General features: G+C 31.9%; 2 protein-coding genes across 5 annotated transcripts; one reads left to right on the top strand and one right to left on the bottom strand.

Moving 5' to 3' along the window:
• Positions 1–173: 173 nt before the first annotated feature.
• LOC130895864 (spectrin alpha chain) lies at positions 174–20,528 on the bottom strand. 4 transcript variants are annotated; one of them, XM_057803437.1, is made up of 27 exons: positions 20,375–20,528; positions 18,745–19,203; positions 17,695–18,681; positions 17,351–17,640; positions 17,009–17,297; positions 16,458–16,955; positions 16,194–16,399; positions 15,171–15,398; positions 14,975–15,109; positions 12,823–13,078; positions 12,522–12,765; positions 10,083–10,272; positions 9,741–10,022; positions 9,521–9,568; positions 7,808–8,029; positions 7,526–7,741; positions 6,904–7,465; positions 6,649–6,844; positions 6,175–6,592; positions 5,723–6,032; positions 5,541–5,661; positions 4,997–5,479; positions 4,234–4,257; positions 2,499–2,761; positions 1,969–2,139; positions 692–858; positions 174–602 (listed from the first exon to the last, which is right to left on the bottom strand). In XM_057803437.1, the coding sequence occupies exons 2-27, from the start codon at positions 19,127–19,129 to the stop codon at positions 474–476; spliced, it is 7,320 nt and encodes a 2,439-aa protein (XP_057659420.1). In that variant the 5' UTR covers positions 19,130–19,203; positions 20,375–20,528; the 3' UTR covers positions 174–473. The 4 variants fall into 4 exon arrangements, with proteins under 4 accessions (XP_057659420.1, XP_057659421.1, XP_057659422.1 ...); XM_057803438.1 differs by lacking the exon at positions 4,234–4,257 and having other exon boundaries at positions 20,375–20,522; XM_057803439.1 differs by lacking the exon at positions 9,521–9,568 and having other exon boundaries at positions 20,375–20,522.
• Positions 20,529–20,827: 299 nt separating this feature from the next.
• On the top strand, positions 20,828–22,003 carry LOC130895863 (uncharacterized). Its single transcript, XM_057803436.1, has 4 exons — positions 20,828–21,161; positions 21,211–21,330; positions 21,384–21,516; positions 21,568–22,003. Exons 1-4 carry the CDS (start codon positions 20,927–20,929, stop codon positions 21,842–21,844), a joined length of 765 nt encoding a protein of 254 aa, XP_057659419.1. The 5' UTR covers positions 20,828–20,926; the 3' UTR covers positions 21,845–22,003.
• The last annotated feature ends 592 nt before the right edge of the window (positions 22,004–22,595 follow it).

Below are 22,595 nucleotides of genomic sequence, written 5' to 3'. Positions count from 1 at the left end.
ATTAAGTTATGTTTGTGTACGTTTAAATTCATGATCAACTTGCATCATAGAATCATCACCATACCAACGACGGTCTTTTAATGGGTTGGGACAAACCTTACATAACCAATCTATAAAAAAGGTAAGGAATGAGACTTGGGTATTGGGAAAGAGATAAAATGAAACACACTAACTTTCAATGAAGCAAAAGTTATATATTGAGGAATACTCAAAAGTTACAAGAACATAAATATGAATATTATTTTAAAACAAGTTTTTTTTGTTAATTTTCTATGCTCTGGATTCTAAAATCAAGCAGCGATGCATTTAAAAAAAGTTGTAAACCAGTAGTAGCAAAATTAAAAACGAGTATAGAGAACAATAATAAATATATATAAATCTGGAATATATACTTTCAATAAATATTTTGTTTCTTATTGCAATAATATTTTTATACTTTATAACGTCCAGTAAGAACCGGAGTCTATTAAAAATTAATTTTGAAAAAGAGTGCGTGTAAATTCTATATAATCCAAAGCACCCTGTATAGGTCGCTCTGTTTTAGGTTCCACATACGGCTTCATCCTCGCCACACAATAATCCGCCATTTCTTTGGTGAGGTTCTAAAATAGAAAAAAGAGGTGCATAGAAATATAGAGAATTTTGAGGGATTATGAAATGTATAATTTAAAGTATCTGTATTAATACTTACAGCATATAATTCTTCTTTGGTGACATAAGGACGATCTCCCGCAGTTATTGCTCTAAATGCTTTCTCTATTTCTTCCGAACTTTGCACGTTTTCTGTTTCTTTACTAATCATAAATGCCATGTATTCTTGCAAGGATACGTGTCCATCTCTATTTGGATCCACCACATCTTAAAAATCAAAGTAATAATTAGAAAAAAAATTGCTGGAAAATAATATCAATCAATAATTTCCCGATCTAATATACATAACAGGTTTTTAGATAAACTTCGTTTCAATCATCAAGTCTCAAGCTTTTCCTACTTTTCTTAACCACATTTGTGTTTGGATTCTGTTTCAGTGATGTTTTCCCAATTTTATTAATATTCATTTCCTTGGAACATTTTTTCCGGTCTTTTCGTGAGCTTATTTTTCAACTTAATATTCATGTTCAAGATCTGAGTGTCACCTCAGATACTAAAGTAGCTGTAGTAGCAGGAACAGGGTCAAACTTGTTACTGTAGTGTGTGGTGTGGTAGTGTAGGGTGTGAAACATACCAGTGAAACTAAATGCGGAATAAGTTCTGCTATGGAAATTCATTCACACATTGTAGATGTCATAAAAAATATTCGCTTCCTTGTGATATTGTGTTTAGAAAAAAAAAACAGTTAGTGATCTATTTGAACTGCTGGAAACTGTGACCAGTGAGGTAAATGTCTATATTTCCAAAGGAAATCAATATTACACTCTATTGTGAATATAAATTTTTTTTTGTGGGTATGAACCATTTGTTAGTAATTTTTGGTATATGTACTTTTTCTTCCTCGAATTGACAGAATTTTCCATATGACATTTATTATTTTCTTCTATTTTATTTGTTAGTTTTTCATATGTTGGTAAAATCTTCCTGAGATGAGCTTTCTATTATATCCATGTGTGTGTGTGTGACAACAAAGTAATGCAATCTTGGATGGATATAAATAAATTTTATTGTCCTAATGATTATTTAATCATTATACAAATTATTTTATCCAACAATTGAAAAATTTTGTTTCTAGTACTAAACTAACCTTAAAGTTGATATTAGCATGATGTAGTGATGAAATTATCAAGAAAACAAATATCAAAAAGAACTTAAACACAATTCGAAATAATAATAAAGAAAATATACCATCTAAATATTCAAAATAGTATATAGACACTTCAAAAATTATTACAAAAACTGGATCTGGAGTATTTGAGTCTGGTACTAAATATATACCTATTATCACAAGACTCTATAAACTATTTTAATACTAACCAAGTATAGCGTCAAATTCTGGATCAGGTTGTCCTTCTTCGACCATAGGAAGATCGTAACCTAAAGCTCGGAGACAGCTCTTGAATTCTTGATGATTGAGTTTTCCTGATTTTTCTTTATCGAAATGCTTGAACATCATCGAGAATTCTTTAAGAGCATCTTCACTTACACCTAAAAAAAAATTATTATTAATTTATATACTTGTGACATTTAGTCAATTACTTTATGCATCAATTAATAGGGGCACCTAAAAAAATATCAATTTATTATGACACTGCTGTAGTTGTAACTGCTTTGAACCCAACTACTCCTTTTGACAAATTTGCGCTATTTATATTGACATTATGACATGACACAGAACTAGTATCAACATTTCTGGTAAATGTTAAGATAGCACTACAGATTTTGCCAGAGATTGTTGTGCCAGGAATTCCTCAGAAACGACGTTAATACTTTATATTGACTAAAAATTCAATCCAATAGGTGTTGAAAAAATATGCAAAAATCTTTTTTTCCTATTACAAACTTACCTGATTGGTTTCTGGCTTGTATCTGTTGTTCCAAATTATGTTGCATCCTCATTCCTAATTGATCCAATTGGTCCCATTGTTGTGCTAAACCTACCGTAGAATGTTCCGTATATCTATTGTCCAAAATGAGATGTTCTTCAAGAATGGCTCCTAGATCTTCTATTTTCTTTAAATCGGATCTACGAGCGCGTACTTCAGCCGCCTTTCGTTTAGTCGCTTCTAACTGTTGTTCTAGAGAACCAGAGCCCTCCATCATGGAGGTACTGAAAAATAGAAAACAATATTTTAAAATCTAAATTTATAATTGACATATTTTAGATTTTAGAACACACGGTTAATATTAATTAGTAGTAACAGATATTAGTAAAGCAAAATTCAGTTGTGTAATACATTTTGAAACAATAAGATTTTTGAATACAGACTGAAAAAAGATTTTTGAATACAGACTGAAAAATTTAGTTATCGGATTGTTTATAGAGTGTATTTTTTGCGATGGCTAGAGTGGTCATGCAGCAACATTGGCAATAGAGCACTCAATGACTTCTTTTTATTCTCGAATACCAACAAACTACTTGGTGAACGATTTTCAATACCAGAAGAAATTGTTTTTGTATTCAAAGTGTTTGTTTTGGAAATACCTCAGCCTGGATAAAAGGCTCAAACTCATAGAAAAGTGTACTAATCTTAATAGAGAATATTTTTAAGAGCAATAAAATTATTTTTGATAATAAATACTTGTTTTTTTTTTATTTTTATGCCACCTTGACTAACTATAACTAAGATATGCGACATTTCAACCCTTCTTCTTCCATAGCCCAAGTAACGTCTACCTGTGGAGTGAGTCATGGGGTGTTAACTAAAAACAAATTTCACCCATATAAATTAAAAACGGTGCATTAACTTTTAGATGACGACCCCGACCAAACAAAGACTGCAATTCTGTGAAAATATATCCAATAAATTTCTATAGCAGCCATACTATGGAAAGACAATTTGTTTTAGTAATGAAAGTACTTTTTTGTAATGGAAATATTAATACTCAAAATGTGAGGTATTGGAGTAACATAAATCCTCACATGTATCGTGAAAAACCAATTCAATACCATTGATCACCCTCCTCTAGTATCAGTTGTACCTAATTTAACTGTTGCCGAATACCATTTCCTGAAGAAGACTTTTACAAAATTGATTGATAAGTGAAAATTTTAGTTCCTGAATAATAAACTTGTGGAATGTAATTTTTAATAACAAATTCCTGTTTACCAACAATTCAAATTCAAATGAAAAAATTGTTTCGCTGGTTTGTAAGCTTCGCTAGTGTCTTGGTGAGATTTTGCTACACTTTATGTCAAATGGACAATTTCTTTTTAGACATCTGTTATTTAGTAAGTTGGAATTTCTGGAACCGTTGGTGATATTCATACTAAACACACTGTTTACACTACCACTCACAATTACTCTGTCTAACAGTTTACCTTCAGTCTTTGAAGATGATAACTTGGTTATCGACACGCTTCAGACAGACAGTGTAATTGTGAGAGTTGGTAGTGGTAGTGTAAACGGTGTGTTCAGTATCTGTTATTTATATTGAGAATGAATGGTCATCATTAGAAAACAAAATGATGTAATGATCTACTTAATGAAGAGATTATCATAAATATAGTATAGAACTGTAATATGTAAACACAATAAAATGGCAAGCATTAGTTTTTCTAAAACACCACACATTATTTACCCATCCCATCCTAAAATGCGGTAACTGAAAAGATGAAAGGTAAAATATTAAATAAAGTTATTTCATTGGATCTCTCTGTATATATGTTTGTGATTCTCTTTTATTATTAATCAAGATTATCAAGATTTAATTACAATACGCCTTAAAGTTTTAAATGAGCTATTTTTTACAACTTCCAGTTCTAGAATAATTATGAATTACAGTATCTGCACTGGCTTTAAGTAGGTTATAGCTTTTTTGCTTATAATTCTAATTGATGGTCTTTCTAGATCTAAATGAACTTCTTCCTCTTCCGCATAAAAGCTTGTTCCATGTACTTTTTGTATCCAGCAGCATCACAGTTTCAACGGATTTTTTTGGGGCATCGGAATTTCTAACCGGAAGACACTTGAATGGGAGCCTAGCGATTTGGAGTATTTGGTATGGGCCACAAAAACTTCAGCTTCCGTGGTTGTTTTTGTACCATTTCATGGTATTTCTATTGACATTTCAGATAGTGTATTCTATTTCATTTCAATATGGTGATGTTTGTTTTCTTAATCATTTCACTACATAGATTTGCTGAGTTGTTCTTATTACTTTATCCATATTCGGCAGATATATCTATCACCAGATAAAGAGCGGTTATATCTGTCTTAACTCAATTGAAAACATTCTTTGAATTTTGTCTATGGTTCAATACAGATCAAAAAATTTGCCATCTACTAAACTTAAGAATTAATATAAACCAACAAATTGTATTTATGGAAATAAACTAACTTACCGTGTCTCTGTCAACCATTGATGGAAAGCATTAGCATACTTAGCGAATTCCTTTCTGAGCTTATCGTTCTCCTCTTGTCGTTGCGTTTCCTTATTCAACTCGACGTCTCTCTCGGCGATTATCTTTTGTAAATTTCTCCAAGTTTCTTCCAAAGCTTCCATATTGAACCAAGTGTACGGATTGGGTCCAACGTTAAACATTTTGATTTGTTGGTCGAGCTGAGCCAGTGCATCGAAGTCGGCTTGTGCGCTCGATAGAGAAGCCTGGAATTGAGCGTGAGCTTCTTTCAATGCCCGAATCTCTTCTATAGAATTACATCGCACTGGATCAGTTAAATCTTCTTCAGCGTTTTCGAACCAGGAGTTGAAAGCGGATGCGCGTTTGGCGAACATGAGGAAGAGCTCTTCGATTTCTTTGTATTGCTCTTGCATTCGTAACAGGCGTTGTTTACGCGCGTCGGAATCGTTTAATAATTTTTGCCATCTAAAATATCAGAAAACAAAATTAAGACTCACTTCTACAAATTTGTAATCCACCTACTTACCTTTCGATGACAGCTTGGTGTCTTTGGAGAATAGCTTGAGTTTGATCGTGATTGGAAGAAATTAACTGGTCTTTTAGAGCAGTTATATTTTGTATACCTTCGTGTTCAAACCCAGTGAGACCTTAAAAAATATTAAAAAAAAAATAAAAACATGAACAAATATGTTATAAATTTTGACTAACCGGCATCAAAAGTCTCTTGTTTGGTTAATAGAGTTTGAACAGAAGACAAATCTCTACCAAATTCTTCGCTCTTGACGTGACTCTCCTTATCGGCGATCCAACTTTCGACAACGTCAGCTTTCCACATGAATTGCAAATAAGCTGAATTATCGACGAGTTTGGCCTTACGTCTACCAGCCAAAGCTGCCAAATGATCGAGTTTCGTCTGTAATTGTTGGCAACGTTGATTGATACTGTCAGAATGATGATTACCTTCGGATATTAAACGTTGTCCATCGTCGCTTATATCTTTGCAACGATCTCTGTGTGCCTAAAAATATCAGAAAATTGTAACGAGGCTAAATTGGTTATTCTTTTTTTCTCCTATAACTTGGCCTTTTTCCACATGATTACAAAGGGAGGGACAGAGAAATTTTTAATTAATAAATAAATTCAATAGAAAGTTTACTAACTTGGAAATCGGTTTCAAAAGCATCATGTTTCTTCAACAATCCTTGCACAGCAGCCATTGTATCACCGTAATCTTCAACGCCCAATAACTGTTGTTTTTCACTTATCCAAGCTTCCTCCTCTTCAACTTTAGCCAAGAATTGTTGATAAGTTAAGGATTCATTCAATTTTTGTCCTCTAGTAGCGGCTAATTGCTTCAATTCGACCCAAGCTTGATTGAGAGCTTTGAGTCTTTGTTCGATTTCTGGTACACCCAAATTAGAAACGTCCATCAATTTTTCTCCGGCTTCTTGTACAGCTTGAATGGCTGGTTCGTGTGAAGCTAGTTCAGCTTCTAAACGTTTGTGTTTCTTCTTGAGGTTCTGTACACCGGTTAAATCGCGACCGTAGTCATCTGAACCTACCAAAAGTTTTTTCTCCCTAAAATAAGAGATAAATTAGTATAATTAGTATTAGATAATTTAAAATTTACTTACTTGATCCAAGATTCCTCGTCAGCGATATCTCTGAAAAATTGATGCAGGGTGTTTGCTTCGTTGAGCCTTGCTTGTCTGTGTGCAGCCAGATTTTTTATTCGTTCATATCTAGTGTTGATGGAATCTCGTTTTTCGAGAATAGATGCAGTATCGAATTGTCCACTTTTTATCAAAGAATCCGCCTGATCGTTCATATCTGGAAAATTAAAAATTTCAACATGAAAATCAAATTTAATTAAAAATATACCAGCTAACCTTTAATTCTATCATCATGATGTTGAATATCAGCTTCAACCAATTGATGTTTCTTGATCAAATTCTGTACAGAAGTCAAATCTTTTCCAGCATCTTCGCTGGTTAATAAACTTTCCACTTCGCCTAACCAAAAGTCCAAATCTTTAACAGCTGCGATGAATGTCCTCTGTTTATTGGCTTCTTTAAGTTTTAGAGATTTTTCTGTCGTTTTTTGTGTTAAAAATTCCCATTGATCTGCTATAGATTCAAGACGTTTCTGAACAGCTTCTTCTGATCCAGCACATTGGTGTTTATTAATTAGATTAGCCCCGTTAGCTAATACAGCTTGTATCCTATCTGCATTAGCTGCCAATTCAGCTTCAAATGCTTGATGCTTCTGGTGTTTTGATTGAATATTTGCCGGATCTTTGTAACTTTCTTCTGTAGCTAGCTGGAGTTTCTCCGCTATCCAATTCTCAATTTCGTCGGCGTCTCTGGAGAATTGTTGTAGAGTCTGACTCTCCCCTAGTTTCGATCGCTTTTCAATTAGAGCATCTTTCAAATGACGCCATCTATCCAAAACCTAAAACGTTTATAATAAATAAGATTAAATTTAATTAACAATTTAGAGTTGAAATCTTACCTGGTTACGTTTGTCATCAATGGGTTTGGAAGCGTAATGCTCCCTCTCTATTAGTTGATCGGCTAAAGTTTGTAAAGCACCAATTTTTTCTTCGTGTGCATTAATAGCTTTATCGAAATCTTCGTGTTTCTTGATCAAAGCTTCAACGTTGTCTCCATTACTGTCAACTTCATCCGAAGCCAAGAATGCTTCTCTATCAGACATCCAATTTTCTGCCTGAAGAAAACATTTTATTCAAGAATGTATCTAATCTAAAATAAAATAATCGTTGCAAATATTTACCTGTTCGCAATCTCTGTAGAAAAGATTCAATTCAAGATTTTGATCTAATTGTAATCGTCTATCGATCCAAGCTCGTTCGAGGTCGGCGCGTGCCTTATTGAGTTGCTCAAGTTTTTCTTGAATTTCGGGACTTGCATAATGATTCGAGTTAAGTAGTTGCTGACCAAATTGTTCTAGTGCATGGAAAGTACCAGCGCGTGCGTCTATTTCAGTTCGGTGCTCCTAGAATTTCGAAAAAGAAACTATAGACTGTCACCACGTGCATAAGAAAAGTAGTTAGGCAGATAAGTTTGTAAAAGGATAGAATCTTAAAAAACTATAGATATAAATTATTCTTTGAGTCGACTACAGCTAACGAACAAAAATTTTAACTGGAAAGTGTGGAATGACGAATTACTTTGTAATAAAAGATTCATATCTACAGCTTACTCATCCACCTGACATAAAAAAGTTAAAACATGATATTTATTATTAATTGATGAAAATAGAAGAATGTAAGTCCAGCGTCCTTGGTTAACTGAAAAGAACTGTCAAAAAAAAATAAAGAATTCACATTAAAAAGCGGTTAAAGTATGACTGATAAGAATGAAACTATTAATTTAATATTGGAAATAACTGCTTAAAATGGGTAATTATTTCCAAAATTCTTACAATTGAAAGAATACATATAAAATGTTTCATGCTATACTTTTTAATATTTTAAATGACCACCAGGACATGATTTACAGCTTACAGGTATTTTAACAAAAATGTAAACATTAGTTAGATTTTATGATAAAAAAATTAATTTAAATGTTAAAACTTCTTGATAAAACACCTTTTTAACAAATAAAGCAAAGGCTACATAGTCTGCAACACTCCTTATTATTTTGTAACGGAAATTATGGTGCAAAGAACAAAAAAAATTCCATTTGGTCCATGATTGTAATTTTTAGGGAGACTAATTTAAACAATTTGTGCAAGTCATAATTAGGGAAAACTAGAAATGGTGGACTCACTAGAAAATATTTATAGTATGAAGAAACAAAAAGTGCTCAAATTTGTGATTTGGTTCCAGATTATAATTTTTTTAAAAATTACTCTCAATTCATGCAAATTACAGTTTGGGAACACTGATTAGGAGATTATTAGATATAAAAATATCTTAGAAAAAATAAAAACAGATCTAAACCCAAAAGAAGCACCATACAGCATTTTTTCTGAAAACTTGGCACAATAATAGTTTGAAGCAAGCCGATTAAGTCTCAATGGGCACGAATCCCAACCCCCACCCATAACTCCGTCAAAACTACCCCCGAAGTGAGCGATTTTACCCTGGAAAGAGGAGGTTTTGAGATTTCGTACCCATTGAAAAAAACAAAGTCTCCAAATTTGTGATTTGTACAAGGAAGTACATCGTACATACGATGTTATGGTTCAAATGACAAAAAGTGCTCAAATATGTGGTTTGGTTCAAGATCATAAGTTTAGCAATATTTGTATAACTTTTTAATCATTAATAGAAATAAAAAATGAATGATTTGCATGAACCTACAAGAGAATAGCGGTTATGGACCAAATAAAAAAAAATTTGGACAATATATGGTTTGTGATTCTAAAATAAATCAGGAGTGTTGGATCGCATCTTGCTTTTGACATTATGTATATGTATAAATGAAAAGCTGTCACATAATTAGTAGCTGTAAATTGAACACCATAACCACAAGTAACTACCTGAGGAGCACGAACGCCATACATTGCATCTATTTCTGCCTTGTAGTTCTAAAAATCGAGTGAGCAGGTGAGAAACTCCAACAAACGAATCAATTTTCATCAACATTTTCAACAAAAAAAAAAACAAATCTAATTACTAAAAATGTCTTGTACATGTCATACACATGCTTAAAGACATTTTAAACCAATTAGGAATGACCAAAAACCAAAAATAAATTACCTGGTGGCGTTCGATCAAGGCTTCAGCTCCAGTAACATCATTAGCTAGTTCTTCGGAACTGACTAACACTAACATGGAGTTAATCCAAGCCAAAAGATCACGATGATCATTGAGGAATCTTTGTAAATCATACGAATCTAAAAGTTTCTCTTTACGACTATTGGCTTTAGCTGTTAATTGAGTCCATAATTTAGTTATTTCTTCTTGTTTCAACCTAGTTTGTTCGGCACTTTCGGGGTGAGTAGTCACTAAACGGTTTGCGGTGTCATCCAATTGTTTGATCTAAAAATAAAATACATATTAATGTCATACGTCATAATCAGATTCAATATATCAATCAACCTTGTCGCCTAAAGCTGCTAAATCTCTTTCCAATCCTTCGTGTTTTCTTTGTAAAGCTTGTACGCTTCTCAGATCCTTTCCTAAATCATCATTATTTAATGCTTCGTCTTTTTCGGTTATCCAATCTTTAGTCTCATCCACATCTCTATGGAACCTTTGGACTTCATGAGCAGAACCTAATTGGCTGGCCCTTTAATTGAAATCCAATTGTTTTTAGTACATGATAAACATCATTAAAATCAAAATATATGTGGATAAATCGAAATGTTTTGAATGATATCGTTGGAAAGCACAAATTTACTACAATAGTTCTGTATCTATACAAATAGAACAATAACTTAATATTTCCAACTGGATTGTGTCTTTATGTATATGGATATAAGTTGAAATTTCGGGAACCGTTAGTGATTATTACCACAAAACCAAAAATCACAATTACACCATCTGGTCCTTCGAGCCGGATATAAATCAGCGATTTATGTAGGGTCAAAATTACTATGCCTGATGCATAATAATCAAATTGAATCTCTGAAGAACTTGGTTATCAAAACGTGCATCAGATGTAATTGTGTGTTTATTTATGAGGACATATTTTGAAGGATGTATTTATTCGTTAACATTCAGAAAACTTTTCGATTTATCATTGTGAAAAGAATCTAAGTACCGGGAAAACTAAAGAAATGATACTAGTATGACTTAAGGCAATTAGATCCTTTTAAACAGCCATTTTATCTCAAAAAGCTGATATGTTTTTTTTAAAAAGAAATATTTATTGTAATTTATATAATTAAATACTTTTTTTTTAAAAAAATAACATCTAGTATATTGGAAAAAAGCATTTCACGAAAAGTACTACTGATAAAGAGTATTTTTTACTTTTCGATAAGAAAGCGTTTCATAAAATCCTCTCAAGCTCCAGATACATCATACCTGGTCATTTTTCATACATTTAAGCAATTTGTCAAAAAGAGTGTTACTACACACTAAAATCTGGAATTCAAAAATTTAGTTTCCGAAAAATCTAGAAAAAATCTATTTTTTTGCGCTTGGTAAAAAACTTTATATAAATTAACTGTAGACTTTCAGTCACAAAGAATCCATCGAGGGAGAAGCTGCGTTGCTGTGGCATTTATAAACATTTTTTTTATTTATGAATTTTCTAACGTCGAAAAACCATCGACAATTCGTTAACATAAGTAGATTTATTCCATTGATTCCAACTTTTGTCTAAGTATAGGAGTCTAACCTTATCCGAAGCTTTTAATATGGTTTACTGTGATAAAAATGGGGCTAATCAAGTAGCCGAAATATTTATTGAGCCCCTTGAGAGTAACATTGAAACTGATGAAGACTCTGCAGATGAGGACGAGGGAAGTACGGTTCTTTATCTTATAGACAGCTACCCGTGGAAATCAAACTGACAGATAACACTCGAAACGAACATCCACCTTTAACCGCTGAGATTATTTATGAAAAATCTCTTAGTAAGACAAGCAGTTCGAAAAACCGTACTACATTTGGAACAATGATAGTCTTGATAAAAAAACTTTAATATTATTGGATCGAAGTTGATTTAGAAAATGAACTACACATTTTTTCAAACCAGTCAGATCCACAAATTACTGCAGCTAAAACTAAATATTTTGATTTGAAGGATGATGCAAAAAATATAATGGTCAGTAACTGTTTGAAGTGAAATAGTTTTTCACAGATTCAGATGTTTCTCCATTTTGGGGACAATATTAAAATAGAACCTTCAGATAAGGCGCGGAAGATTCGTCCTTTAAAAGATAAAATCAAAAAGCTATATGTAGATAATTTTGTGCCTGTTCAAAGCCTTAATTATGATGAGTCCATGATTAGATACTACTATGGAAGTTAGCAGTGTTCATTTGGCTACAAAATGTGATCCTTGAATTCAACAGATGGTTACCTCGTCAATTTTTATTTATACCAGGACAAAAAGTCCTCAGAAATAAAAAAAAAATATATTTTTTGAGCTTTGTAGGATCATCTACGTTAGATAACACTTTAATAAGGAGTATTTAGGAAAATAATTTATATCACAATTATATCCACTATTTTATACTCACACTATAAAATAAAATTTGATTTTATTGCTTGAAATAAGTATATTCTGAGCAAGCTATTTCCTTTTTTTAAATATATTTGAAATATAGTAACAAGCCATTTTTATTTACAATGCTTGTAGTATAAGCCCGAATTAAATCCCTTTTTTTAACGAAGCTGCTTTAAAAAATTTATTTCAAACCTCCTACTCCTATTTCCTCGACCCGGTGCTCCTTGACTTACCGTTCCACATTTCTTTCTAATTATTTTTTCTTCACTGTAATCCATCCAACAAAATTATTCAATAATTGTAAAATCAAAATAAGAAACTAGTCAAAACATGCGTCAGTTTATAACGAAATTCTTTACCTTTCGGAAGTTAATTGTTGCAAATCAGTCCATTTGGTGTTCAAATCTTCCATCTGAGTTTGAATCTTTAAAGCGGCTTCAGTTTGACCAAGCGATACCAACTGCATGGCGATTTCATTCATTTCCGCTAATCTAACTTCGTTAGCTTTCAAATCGGTTTGGAAATCATCGAATTTCTTTTGTAGAACCTCAACTTGTTCCAAATCCTCACCGACATCTTGTACTTGAGCATGCATTTCTTTATCTACAATCGAAAACATGTATTTACTTCAATAGAAAACCACGATAACAACCAGACTACCTTTGATCCATCCAGCCAATTCTGCAGCTTCTCTAACGAGAACGTAAGCTTTGACCGTTTCGTCGAGTTTGTTTCGACGTTCATTTGCCAATTGAAGCAGCCTGTCATATTGTTGGTTAATCTGATTTTGTCTAGCAGATATCGAATTGCTGTCCAGAAGATTTTGCTGAGAAGCTGTTAAACCTGCGTCTACTTTCTTTACGTAAGCAGCTGGAACAAAACCTTGACGATCATGGATTTCAACCTTCCACCAATCCTACGGCAATAATACATTCAATCAGTTGATGTACAAATATGACACATAACGGTATAACAGTTAGGTGAATATTGGAATGTATTTATGGTCTAACTCCCATTATTATGACATAAATTATTTAAAATTGGATTTTGATCTGAATATACTATAGTATAAACAATTGAAGAAGACTCGAGAAAAATTTATACTATTAGTTGTTATTAAATGTGTAAATTAAAAATATATCAGTGATTATGATTATTTGGTTTTATTAATTTACCACAGATTGAAGACCTCTCACCTTCAATAATTCCACTAGGTTTTGCCCTTTTTGTGTTTTATTTCTTTGACTAATTCCCAAGGGATAATTATATATCAATAATTGTTTAATAAACGAACATAGTTCATGGTGTCAAAAGACTTGAAGAAATCACTATACATATTTTATCTCATTGGTATATAAAAAATATGCCAGTTGATATTCTTTATTCAGTAGACTTACCGATATTGCTAAATATTTTTGATTTTGTCTTTTATATTTAAAAACGTTACAAATAAAAATTTCTATCAACCAAAATGTAACCACCATTCCGTCAAGATAAATCACATCTGTATTATGAATTGTTATCTTCAAATTTAAGATAAAAACCTTGAAGGTCAATTACAATTTCACACACAGTCACATGTTTCATTAGCACAATGATAAAAAGTTGTAAATATACTGAACTATTAATATTTACAGTTTTGATGGTTTGCTATATTTATTTCCTATTCTTATACATCAGTTTCTACTCTTCTGTAAATTGTTTTATATCCAAGATCTATCAAACACTGCAAATTATTATTCAACAAGAAACACTAATTTAACCGTTTAAATGGTCAAACATTCACTTATTGTGGCTTAGTAGTCACTTCTGTTTTAATTGTAACATTAAAATTTTTGAAAATATTAATTGGTTGTAGACTCCATTTGAAAAATTAAATCTCAGTCTCAAATCTCTAAAACGTCCTCTATCTACATTCTACAACAAGGTTATAAAATTTAGTAAATTTTTGGTGACACTGTTTCTTATATTCGTCGGTAAGTTTTTTTAAGATCATTTCAACTTTTATTTTATTTTCGTATGGTTATATTTTTAAAAATATATAAATTCAGTTATGATATATTTTAGGGCAAAAGATCCTTTAATTTAAATCTGTTCCACCTACTCATTCTTAATAATTTCCAACTATGTTCCCGTTCCTATCCTTTGTTTTTCTCAGAGTTAGTCAGAGTTAGCTGCAATCGAGGAACTGACCGGTGCAACCACTACATCAAAACCATTTTCAACTACTTGGAACTCAATTGAGGGTTGCAACCATCCCGACTTTCCATAAATAAATATTAATTTGGAAAATCGTGTCCGAGTATATTTTATTTAGTTTTTATTAATTCAATTCACAAAATGTTTCTAGCTTTTCCTTTACTTTCAACTTCATTTATTAAAAAGCTGGTGGATCCAATTTAATATTAATCGTTAACTCTATGTAAGTACCAGTTATTTATATACTTTACCTGGGGCCCAATACCACTTTATGAGAAAGTCTCCAGAAGAGTAATTGAGGTTACATTGTATTGAAAAAGAAAGAAAATAGTAGAACAAAATATTTTGAGTCGAATTACTCCTAGATATAAATCAATAAGGCTCATATAATTAATTTAGTATGATTAATGTAACACAAACTTTATTTGTGCCAACTTTATTTGTTCAAATCACAGTCAGACTTGCTTAATAGTCATGATTTAGGAATATTTAAATACATAATAAGGAAATAACAGGAATTGGTAGCATTGTACCAATGGCAAATATAATTCCACATTTACCCGTAAGATACCTACTATGTCACTTGGAAGATTAAATTCTTAAACTAACTCACCTTATTATTAGAATTCAATAAATGCAACAAATCTCCTTTCTTCATGGAAACTTCCCTTGCGGATTTCTCTGTGTAGTCATATAAAGCTTGTACAGTTTCTCTTCCAGTTACATCAACTACCGGTGGTTCTTGTTGCTGGAATTAAAAATAAAAAGTTAAAATAAAACTTAATAAAATGATAATTCGATATACTTACACGACAACTGCGGGCTTGTTCTTTCAAAGCTTCAATAGTATTACCGAAAGCAGCCAAATCGCTCATCAAAGCCTCATGTTTCTTTAATAATGCTTCAGAAGAATCCTCGTCTTTACCATAATCAGTATTACTGACGATAGGTTCTTTTTCTTTCATCCAAGATTCAGCTTCATTAGCATCTGCGTAATATTGATGAGCTTGAAGAGAATCTTCCAAATCTTGTTTACGCTGAAAAAATATAACTTCATGTTAAAAATCTATTCATGAAATTGATTTATATATAATGGTTATTTTGTACAGTCGTCTAGAGAACAATGAACAACTAAGAAATTAGAATTTGTGTGTTTATAGACATAGCTAAAGCTTTTTACAACTCACATGTCATAGATAAATGAGCTGTCAGTAAGTGCTGACGCTCTAGAGGGTTATCAAATCACCTCTGTTAAAGCCACTAGCAAGTCCCCTCAAGAAAAGGTATTACCTCTACTCCTATGGAGCCTGGTAGTGGATAAGTTAACTACTTCATAAGCTATCAGAACATGGTTTCAAATTTATGGATTACTCTGAAGACATTGTCCAAACAGTCAGAGAATAGTTCAAGAGAAGCATGTGTAAATTATTAGGGAGCGTCAGAATTATTGGTGCTTGTTAGTGGAACTGAACATTCAAACGGAAATAGTTGGTTGGATTTCATCTAATCCTAGAATCCCTCATCACAAGTAAAATAAGAAATTTGTTGCAACGAAGATTTAACCTTTTTGAAGATAATACAGATATGCAAGTTTATTTGGAAGAAGAGATTTAAGATATTATATGCTTCTCAAAGTAGAACCTTTGGCAATGTCAAGTAGGACTCGACGAGCCTATCAGAAGGTTTAAAGACCCTTGGCCGCACACAACGCTACTATGAGGATGTTAATAAGGAACACAAAAAAATTCAAGTTTATATCTAGATATATCTACGTTTGCATTGTTTTGCATTTAGAATATTATTTTATTAAATATCTGTATAATTTTACTCACTTGGCTAGATTTTTCTTTAAGAGATTCCCAATGATCGTTGAGTGCGTTTACTCTATTTCTAATTTCATCACTGGCGAAATGTTCATCTTCCATCATTTGTTTACCAGCATCAATAACGGCTCCAATACGTCCTTCATGATTATTAATTTCAGCTAAAACTGCTTGATGTTTCTTGATCAAATTTTGTACTCCTATTAAATCACGACCTGGAAAAAAAATACCGATCAAAGGACTGGTTATTATAGAATTCCATATTTTCTCTACCTCTGTTGGTGCTAGCTGCTACAGGTTCTTTTTCTCTGATCCAAGCTTCTTCGTCTTCAATATCTCTGAATAATTGTTGTACTTGTAAAGAATCCAATAATCGCTGTTTTCTAATAGCCATGGGAGTCTGTAAAGCTGCATATCTATCTGTCAATAACTTTTGTTTGTGAGCGATGTTATCGGCATCAAAATGTCCTCTTTCAACAAACTGTGTTGCTGCTGATGTTATACTTTCAATTCTATCTTGGTGAGATGCGACATCTCCTTCCAATAGGGCATGTTTTTTTTGTAAATTTTGTACTGAAGTCAAATCTTTACCATAATCTTCAGACATTAATTGGCCTTCGATTTCTGATAACCACAACTCAATATCTTCTATGGTTCTGTTGAACTGTTGTTGTTGACTGGCTTCCTGTAATTTGGAGTTCTTTTTATCAGTAGCTTGTACCAAAGTTTCCCATAAATTGACTATTTCTTCCATACGGGATTGTATGCGAGCTAAAACAAAACAATCTATAGCTAATATTCTTCTATTTCAATATTTAACTTACGAGCAGCATAATGTTTAGCCTCAATAAGTTCTTGGCCTGTTGATGTGATATCTTCCATTCTTGATTTATTGGCGTTAAGTTCCTGTTCAAAATTTTGATGTTTTTGGACTTTCCCACCTAAATTAGTTGGGTCTAAATAACTTTCATCTGTAGCAAATTTCAATTTTTCATTGATCCATCCTTTAGTTTCATCACAATCACGTTCAAACTGTTGTAATTTGTAAGCATCTTCCAAAATTTCTCTACGGATACTAGATTTTTCTTTAAGCGCCTTGCGACGTTCTAAAAGCTAAAATAAAACAAGATTAATGGATATTTAAACAAACAATTTGATTAACTTACCATAGCTCTTCTTTGGGCTACATCATCAGCCGAATAATGTTCACCATCAATTAGTTTAGTAGCAAATTCATCTAGAGCTTTGATTTTCTCCTCCTGAGCCGCTAGAGATTTTTCAAAATCTTCATGTTTCTTAATAAGGGCTTCCACAGAGTCTAAAGAATCCCCAAGATCCTCGTTAGCCAAAAAGGCTTCTTGTTTTGCCATCCAAGTATCAGCTTGTTCTGTATCTCTATAGAACAATTGTAGATCCATGCATTGCTCATACAAAATACGTCTTTCGTCCCAAAGAGCTGTAAAATATTTGGAATATAATCAAATATTAAACATGCATTAAACATACTCACCAATCAACGATTTCTTGTCAGAATCTAACATGGAAAGTTTTTCTTTAACTTCATCACTGGCATAATGATTTTTTTCCAATAGCTGTTGTCCAGCTTCTGTTGTAGCTTTGAAGCTGTCTTCTCTAGCATCTATTTCACCTCTGTGCTCTTGGTGGCGTTCTAGTAAAGCTTCAGCACCTGCTACATCTTTTGCTAATTCATCGGCTGAAATAATAGCTTTCATGTCGTTTATCCAAGAGACTAGATCTCTGAAATCAGCTAAAAACCGATGGAGAGCATAGGATTCTTCCAACTTTTCACGTCTTTCCTTAGCTTTAGCTGTCAAACTGTGCCAATAATCCTCAATTTCGGATCTTTTAGCTTGTATAACATCACCATGATCAGCATGAATAGCCCCTAATCTATCAGCTTCCTTTCCCAAAGTAGACACTTTGTCTTCCAACGCTGCCAAATCTCTTTCAACTCCTTCATGTTTACGTTGTAGAGCTTGTACGCTTGCCAAATCTCTGCCATAATCGTCGGATGATAGTACAACGTCTTTTTCGGCTATCCAAGCAACTGTTTCATCTGCGTCCCTATTGAAACGTTGAATTTCGTGAGCGCCATAAAGTTTATCTTGACGCATGAGAGTTATTTGTTTAAGACGTTGCCAAGCGTTGTTCAGTTCTTCTTTTCTGGTTATAATTTGGTCTCTTTCTGGATGACCGTCATGGAGTAATTTATCAGCGAGTTCATTAACTTCTGTTACTCTGTATTCTTGTGAAGCCATGTCTTTTTGGAACTCGTCGAATTTACGTTGTAATACTTCTACATGTTCTAAATCATGGCCGAATTCTTCTGCAGAAAGAAACGCGCTTTTTTCGTTTATCCAAAACATAACTTCATCGCAATGACGTATAAACTGGACAAGAACTAGAGCTTGTTGGAGTTTTGTACCCTTTTCTGCTAGTTTTGAAAGAAGCTGTTCCCATAATCTATGTAGTTCCTCTAAAAATCAACAAACATAGTTCATATGTAGAAATTTATTTCAAATCAATCAATTGAACTTACCTAATCTTCTTCTGATTGTTTCACTTTCATAATGGTTCTGGTTAATCATTTCCCGGCCGGTATTGTCCAGAACAACAATAGCATTACTGTGAGCTGCAACTTCAGCCTCAAAAGCTTGATGTTTTTGAATTTTTGCTTGTAAATTGGTTGGATCTTTGTAACTTTCGTCGCTAGCTGCCTGTAACTTTTCTAAAATCCATGATTCTAGCTCGTCAGCATCTCTTTTAAAGTATTGGAATCTTCTGGAATCTTCTAACTTCTCTCTTTTTGCTCTAGCATCAGCTTTAAAGTTATCATAGCGTGTCAAAACTTCTTGACGACGTTCTTGAATGTCCTCGGCGGTTTCAAGGATTTTCACCTCCTTTGGAGGGGGGATTTGATCCATTTTTATCGAATTCTATGTATTGTTACGAAGATTTTCTTTTTTTATCGAGTTTATTATTTCAACAAAGTCGTACACTGGAAAATAATATCAAGAAATGGGTTTTATGGCATTTAGAAAATACTCTTCCTAATAAGAAGTGAGCCTGAGTTATCTTAAAGAATTTATGATATCATTTTGTTGAACCAAACTCTTCAAAAATATCAAGTACTCAATTTAAAACATGATTATTTTATGACAAACGAAAGGTCAATTAGTTTGATCTTTCACTTGTATAATACTATAATTTACTAGTTGACTGAAAGATTTGGTTTGCCATAAAGATTGTGTCTATAACAGAACTCTATGTCTTTAACTAAAAATATATTTTCTCTTTAAACCCTATTTGCAGATCTTGTATATTCAATCACAATTTCAACTTCATTCAATTTATTATTTACCTTGAAAGAAAGATAAGATAAATTTTGACTAATGAAACATTCCAATCAATATACATAATCTATAGTATATTTATATATTATTACATTTCTATCATCAAGATGTAAGCAAAACATTTTAATTTGTTGAGAAAACTGGAATTATATACTAAAATATGTACAATATTATTATCTATATTTAGCTATTTGTAACATCACATTAATATATAATTATGTAATACACAACAACACTAATAAGACCTTGAGAAACAATATGTTGATTCATATTGTTAAACAGACAGTTTAGTGAACTATTTCAGCACATTTTTCAAACATTTTGGTACAAAGTTATGTAATATGTTGTTTTCATGCGTTTATCCTGGTTATTAAAACTACCAAAAGTTCATACAACTTGACTGATTCATATTATGTATAGAAACTGCTTAATTAATTTTTTAGACAATAAATAATGCAATCGACATTAAATTATGAAATTAAATAGAGAAAGATCAAGTACTAGTATAATATAGAAAGAATATTCCTAAATAAACATTGATTCAATATACTTAATGAATTGGTCCCCCTATGTGTGGCCTAATTTACCAATATTGTAATCATTAAATTAAATATATCTTTTAACGTTTATATAGGATAAAACTTGATTTATTCAAATATTTTTTATTGATATACTAAAGTATAAATTAGAGCGTTTCATAGTTTAATCAATTTCTGTGACCTTTTTCCAGAACAAACATTAAGTAAGGGTGTGGTATACTAGAAATATTGTTAAAAAATTGATTAAAACAAAATTTGTATAATAGTTTATGCTTACGTTTATTTTTTTTTTTGAAAATACAAATTTTCACCACACTTTGATCACTTTAAAAGTTAAAAAACTTTTTGTCGAGTATCCTCAAAATGGCACCTCCCTGATATCAACCTCTTTATTATTATCGGTGACGTCAGAATTGGATACCGGTGCAATGAATCCGCATTGCGCAAGCCGAAGACAACGTTGTCAAATTGTAGTATGTAATTTCAGCCATACAATTACCCAAAATTTTATTAATACTCATTTTGATAATGTTCAAAAAATAATAATCGGTTTCAATCAAATACAATACTAATAATTTTTACTTTCTATTTACGGTGGATATTTTCAGCGTCATAAATCTACAGGCGAAAAAGTATTTAAATATTCATCTCATGTATATACTATTTTTGAGATCAAAGATATTTTTGGCAACATAGTAAATTTGTGACGTGATCTGTCATTTTGAACATTGACAGTAAGCCACGTGACTTAAGGGAATTTAAGAACAAAGAATAGTGCTTTTGAAAAATATTTCAGAATTTGTCGAAATTATCAAATTTGATTTAAAATATGAATGACATATGTTTATTGTGTCATAAAAAGTTTACGCTTCCGAAAAACTTGAAAAATCATATGATAAAAATACACAAAACCTCTATAGAATCACTCACTTACGACGAAAATAAATATAAATGTTTAGATTGCGGTAATTCCTATAATATAAATCATGATTTAATTTATCATTTAGAAACTACGCATGGCGTTCCAATAGAAAGGGAGGAATTAACATTCAAAAACCACAATGGTAAGTGAAAACTTTCAATCAGGTTCGACCTACTTGTATTTTTTCTTAGATTTTGTTAGATGGAAACGAAATATTGAAATCTCTGAATCTTGTAACTACATTATGCTCGACGATAAAACTAAAACAGGTGAAAAATCAGGAATAATAAAATATATATGCAACCAAAATGGTAAAAATAAATCTACAGTTGCTTTTCAGCAATATAAATAAGTTTTGTTAAAGGTCCTTTTTTCGAATTTGATTCCGAAAAAAAATCGTGGACTTGTATTAGTCACGTGAAAACCATTGAAGACCCCAATGGTGATCTTTATGTAGCTAGAGTAAAAACACATTATGGTCATGATCTCGAAGAAAAGTAAGTAGATTGAAATGAATAATTATTAATTTGAAAAATTTGAATTTACAGAGAATCCAAAGTTTCTAATGGGTCTGAAAGCATGGATGAGGTGAATTCTGAAGATGGATTTTTAGATGAGTACCAAAATAAAGTAAAAGAAGATATTCGTATGAAACTTGATGCAATTCTATGTACTTTACATAAATTTGAAAACAAACAACTTTTAAAACTGGATAATGTGTTGAATGGTATTTGTGAAGAATTAGATCTCACAACCAAAAATACTGACATAATTGGGTCTATCATAATATCCAGTAATTCTAACTTAGACCACAGTTACATTTGATATAATCAAGAGAATATTTATTTATCAATTATTTATTGTTCATCAACAGATATGTTTATTACGTTTCTGTTCTAGTGTAAAAAGAATCAGTTTTTTTAGTTTTACTTCATTTTATTGAAATTTTGATGTTTAAATACAAAAATAAAGTTTAAATGTGAATTTTGTGTATATTTTTTGTTCATCTGTGCTACAATAAAATTTGTAAGCTACCAATATAACGGATGTAATTTTTTGAGGTTATGTTAATTTTAATTGTCAAAATCAGGTGATCCATCTAAAAATGGCCGTCATGTGATAAACAAATCCTTATGGCGTAAATTTCTGTGTAGTTGTTTGATTTTAGATATTATTGTGGGTGGGTTCTTAGAGAGTTACTACTTGCGGAAGTATTAAATTTCCTCTGGGAAATGTGGCTTCTTTTTTTCCACTAAGCAGTGTGTGCTTAGTGTAGATAGGCAGTAAAAAGTAAGTACATTGTAAACTTGTGCACTGCCATTAGGTTATCACTCTGAAATTTTAAAAATTACTCGATTTGTTAAACGCAACAGTGGAAATTAATGTCCAAAAAATTTAAATTAATCACAACATAAATAAAAGTGTTGTAAATTTTATAAAGTGTAGTTTTAACTACATTAATTCAACAGAAACAAAATCTAAAAATTATCAAAAGGGCCCTCTCAACAAAGAAAACAACTCTCACTAGCTGGAAAACCAAAAAAAACTAACGAGTATATAAGAGACAATCGATTGC

This window comes from Diorhabda carinulata, chromosome 6, assembly GCF_026250575.1.
Source record: "Diorhabda carinulata isolate Delta chromosome 6, icDioCari1.1, whole genome shotgun sequence".
In the NCBI taxonomy this organism is placed as follows: domain Eukaryota; kingdom Metazoa; phylum Arthropoda; class Insecta; order Coleoptera; family Chrysomelidae; genus Diorhabda; species Diorhabda carinulata.
The sequence above is the reverse complement of the archived record's forward strand: the minus strand, read 5'-3'. Positions and strand labels throughout refer to the sequence as shown.

Coding starts and splice junctions, on each gene's coding strand:
- LOC130895864 (XM_057803437.1), bottom strand. CDS start 19,129: ATGGATCAAATCCCCCCTCCAAAGGAGGTGAAAATCCTTGAAACCGCC. Junction 2,140..2,498: donor ACAAGCCAGAAACCAATCAG/GTAAGTTTGTAA, acceptor ATTTTTTTTTAG/GTGTAAGTGAAGATGCTCTT. Junction 603..691: donor CCAAAGAAGAATTATATGCT/GTAAGTATTAAT, acceptor TTTCTATTTTAG/AACCTCACCAAAGAAATGGC.
- LOC130895863 (XM_057803436.1), top strand. CDS start 20,927: ATGAATGACATATGTTTATTGTGTCATAAAAAGTTTACGCTTCCGAAA. Junction 21,162..21,210: donor AACATTCAAAAACCACAATG/GTAAGTGAAAAC, acceptor ATTTTTTCTTAG/ATTTTGTTAGATGGAAACGA. Junction 21,517..21,567: donor GGTCATGATCTCGAAGAAAA/GTAAGTAGATTG, acceptor TTGAATTTACAG/AGAATCCAAAGTTTCTAATG.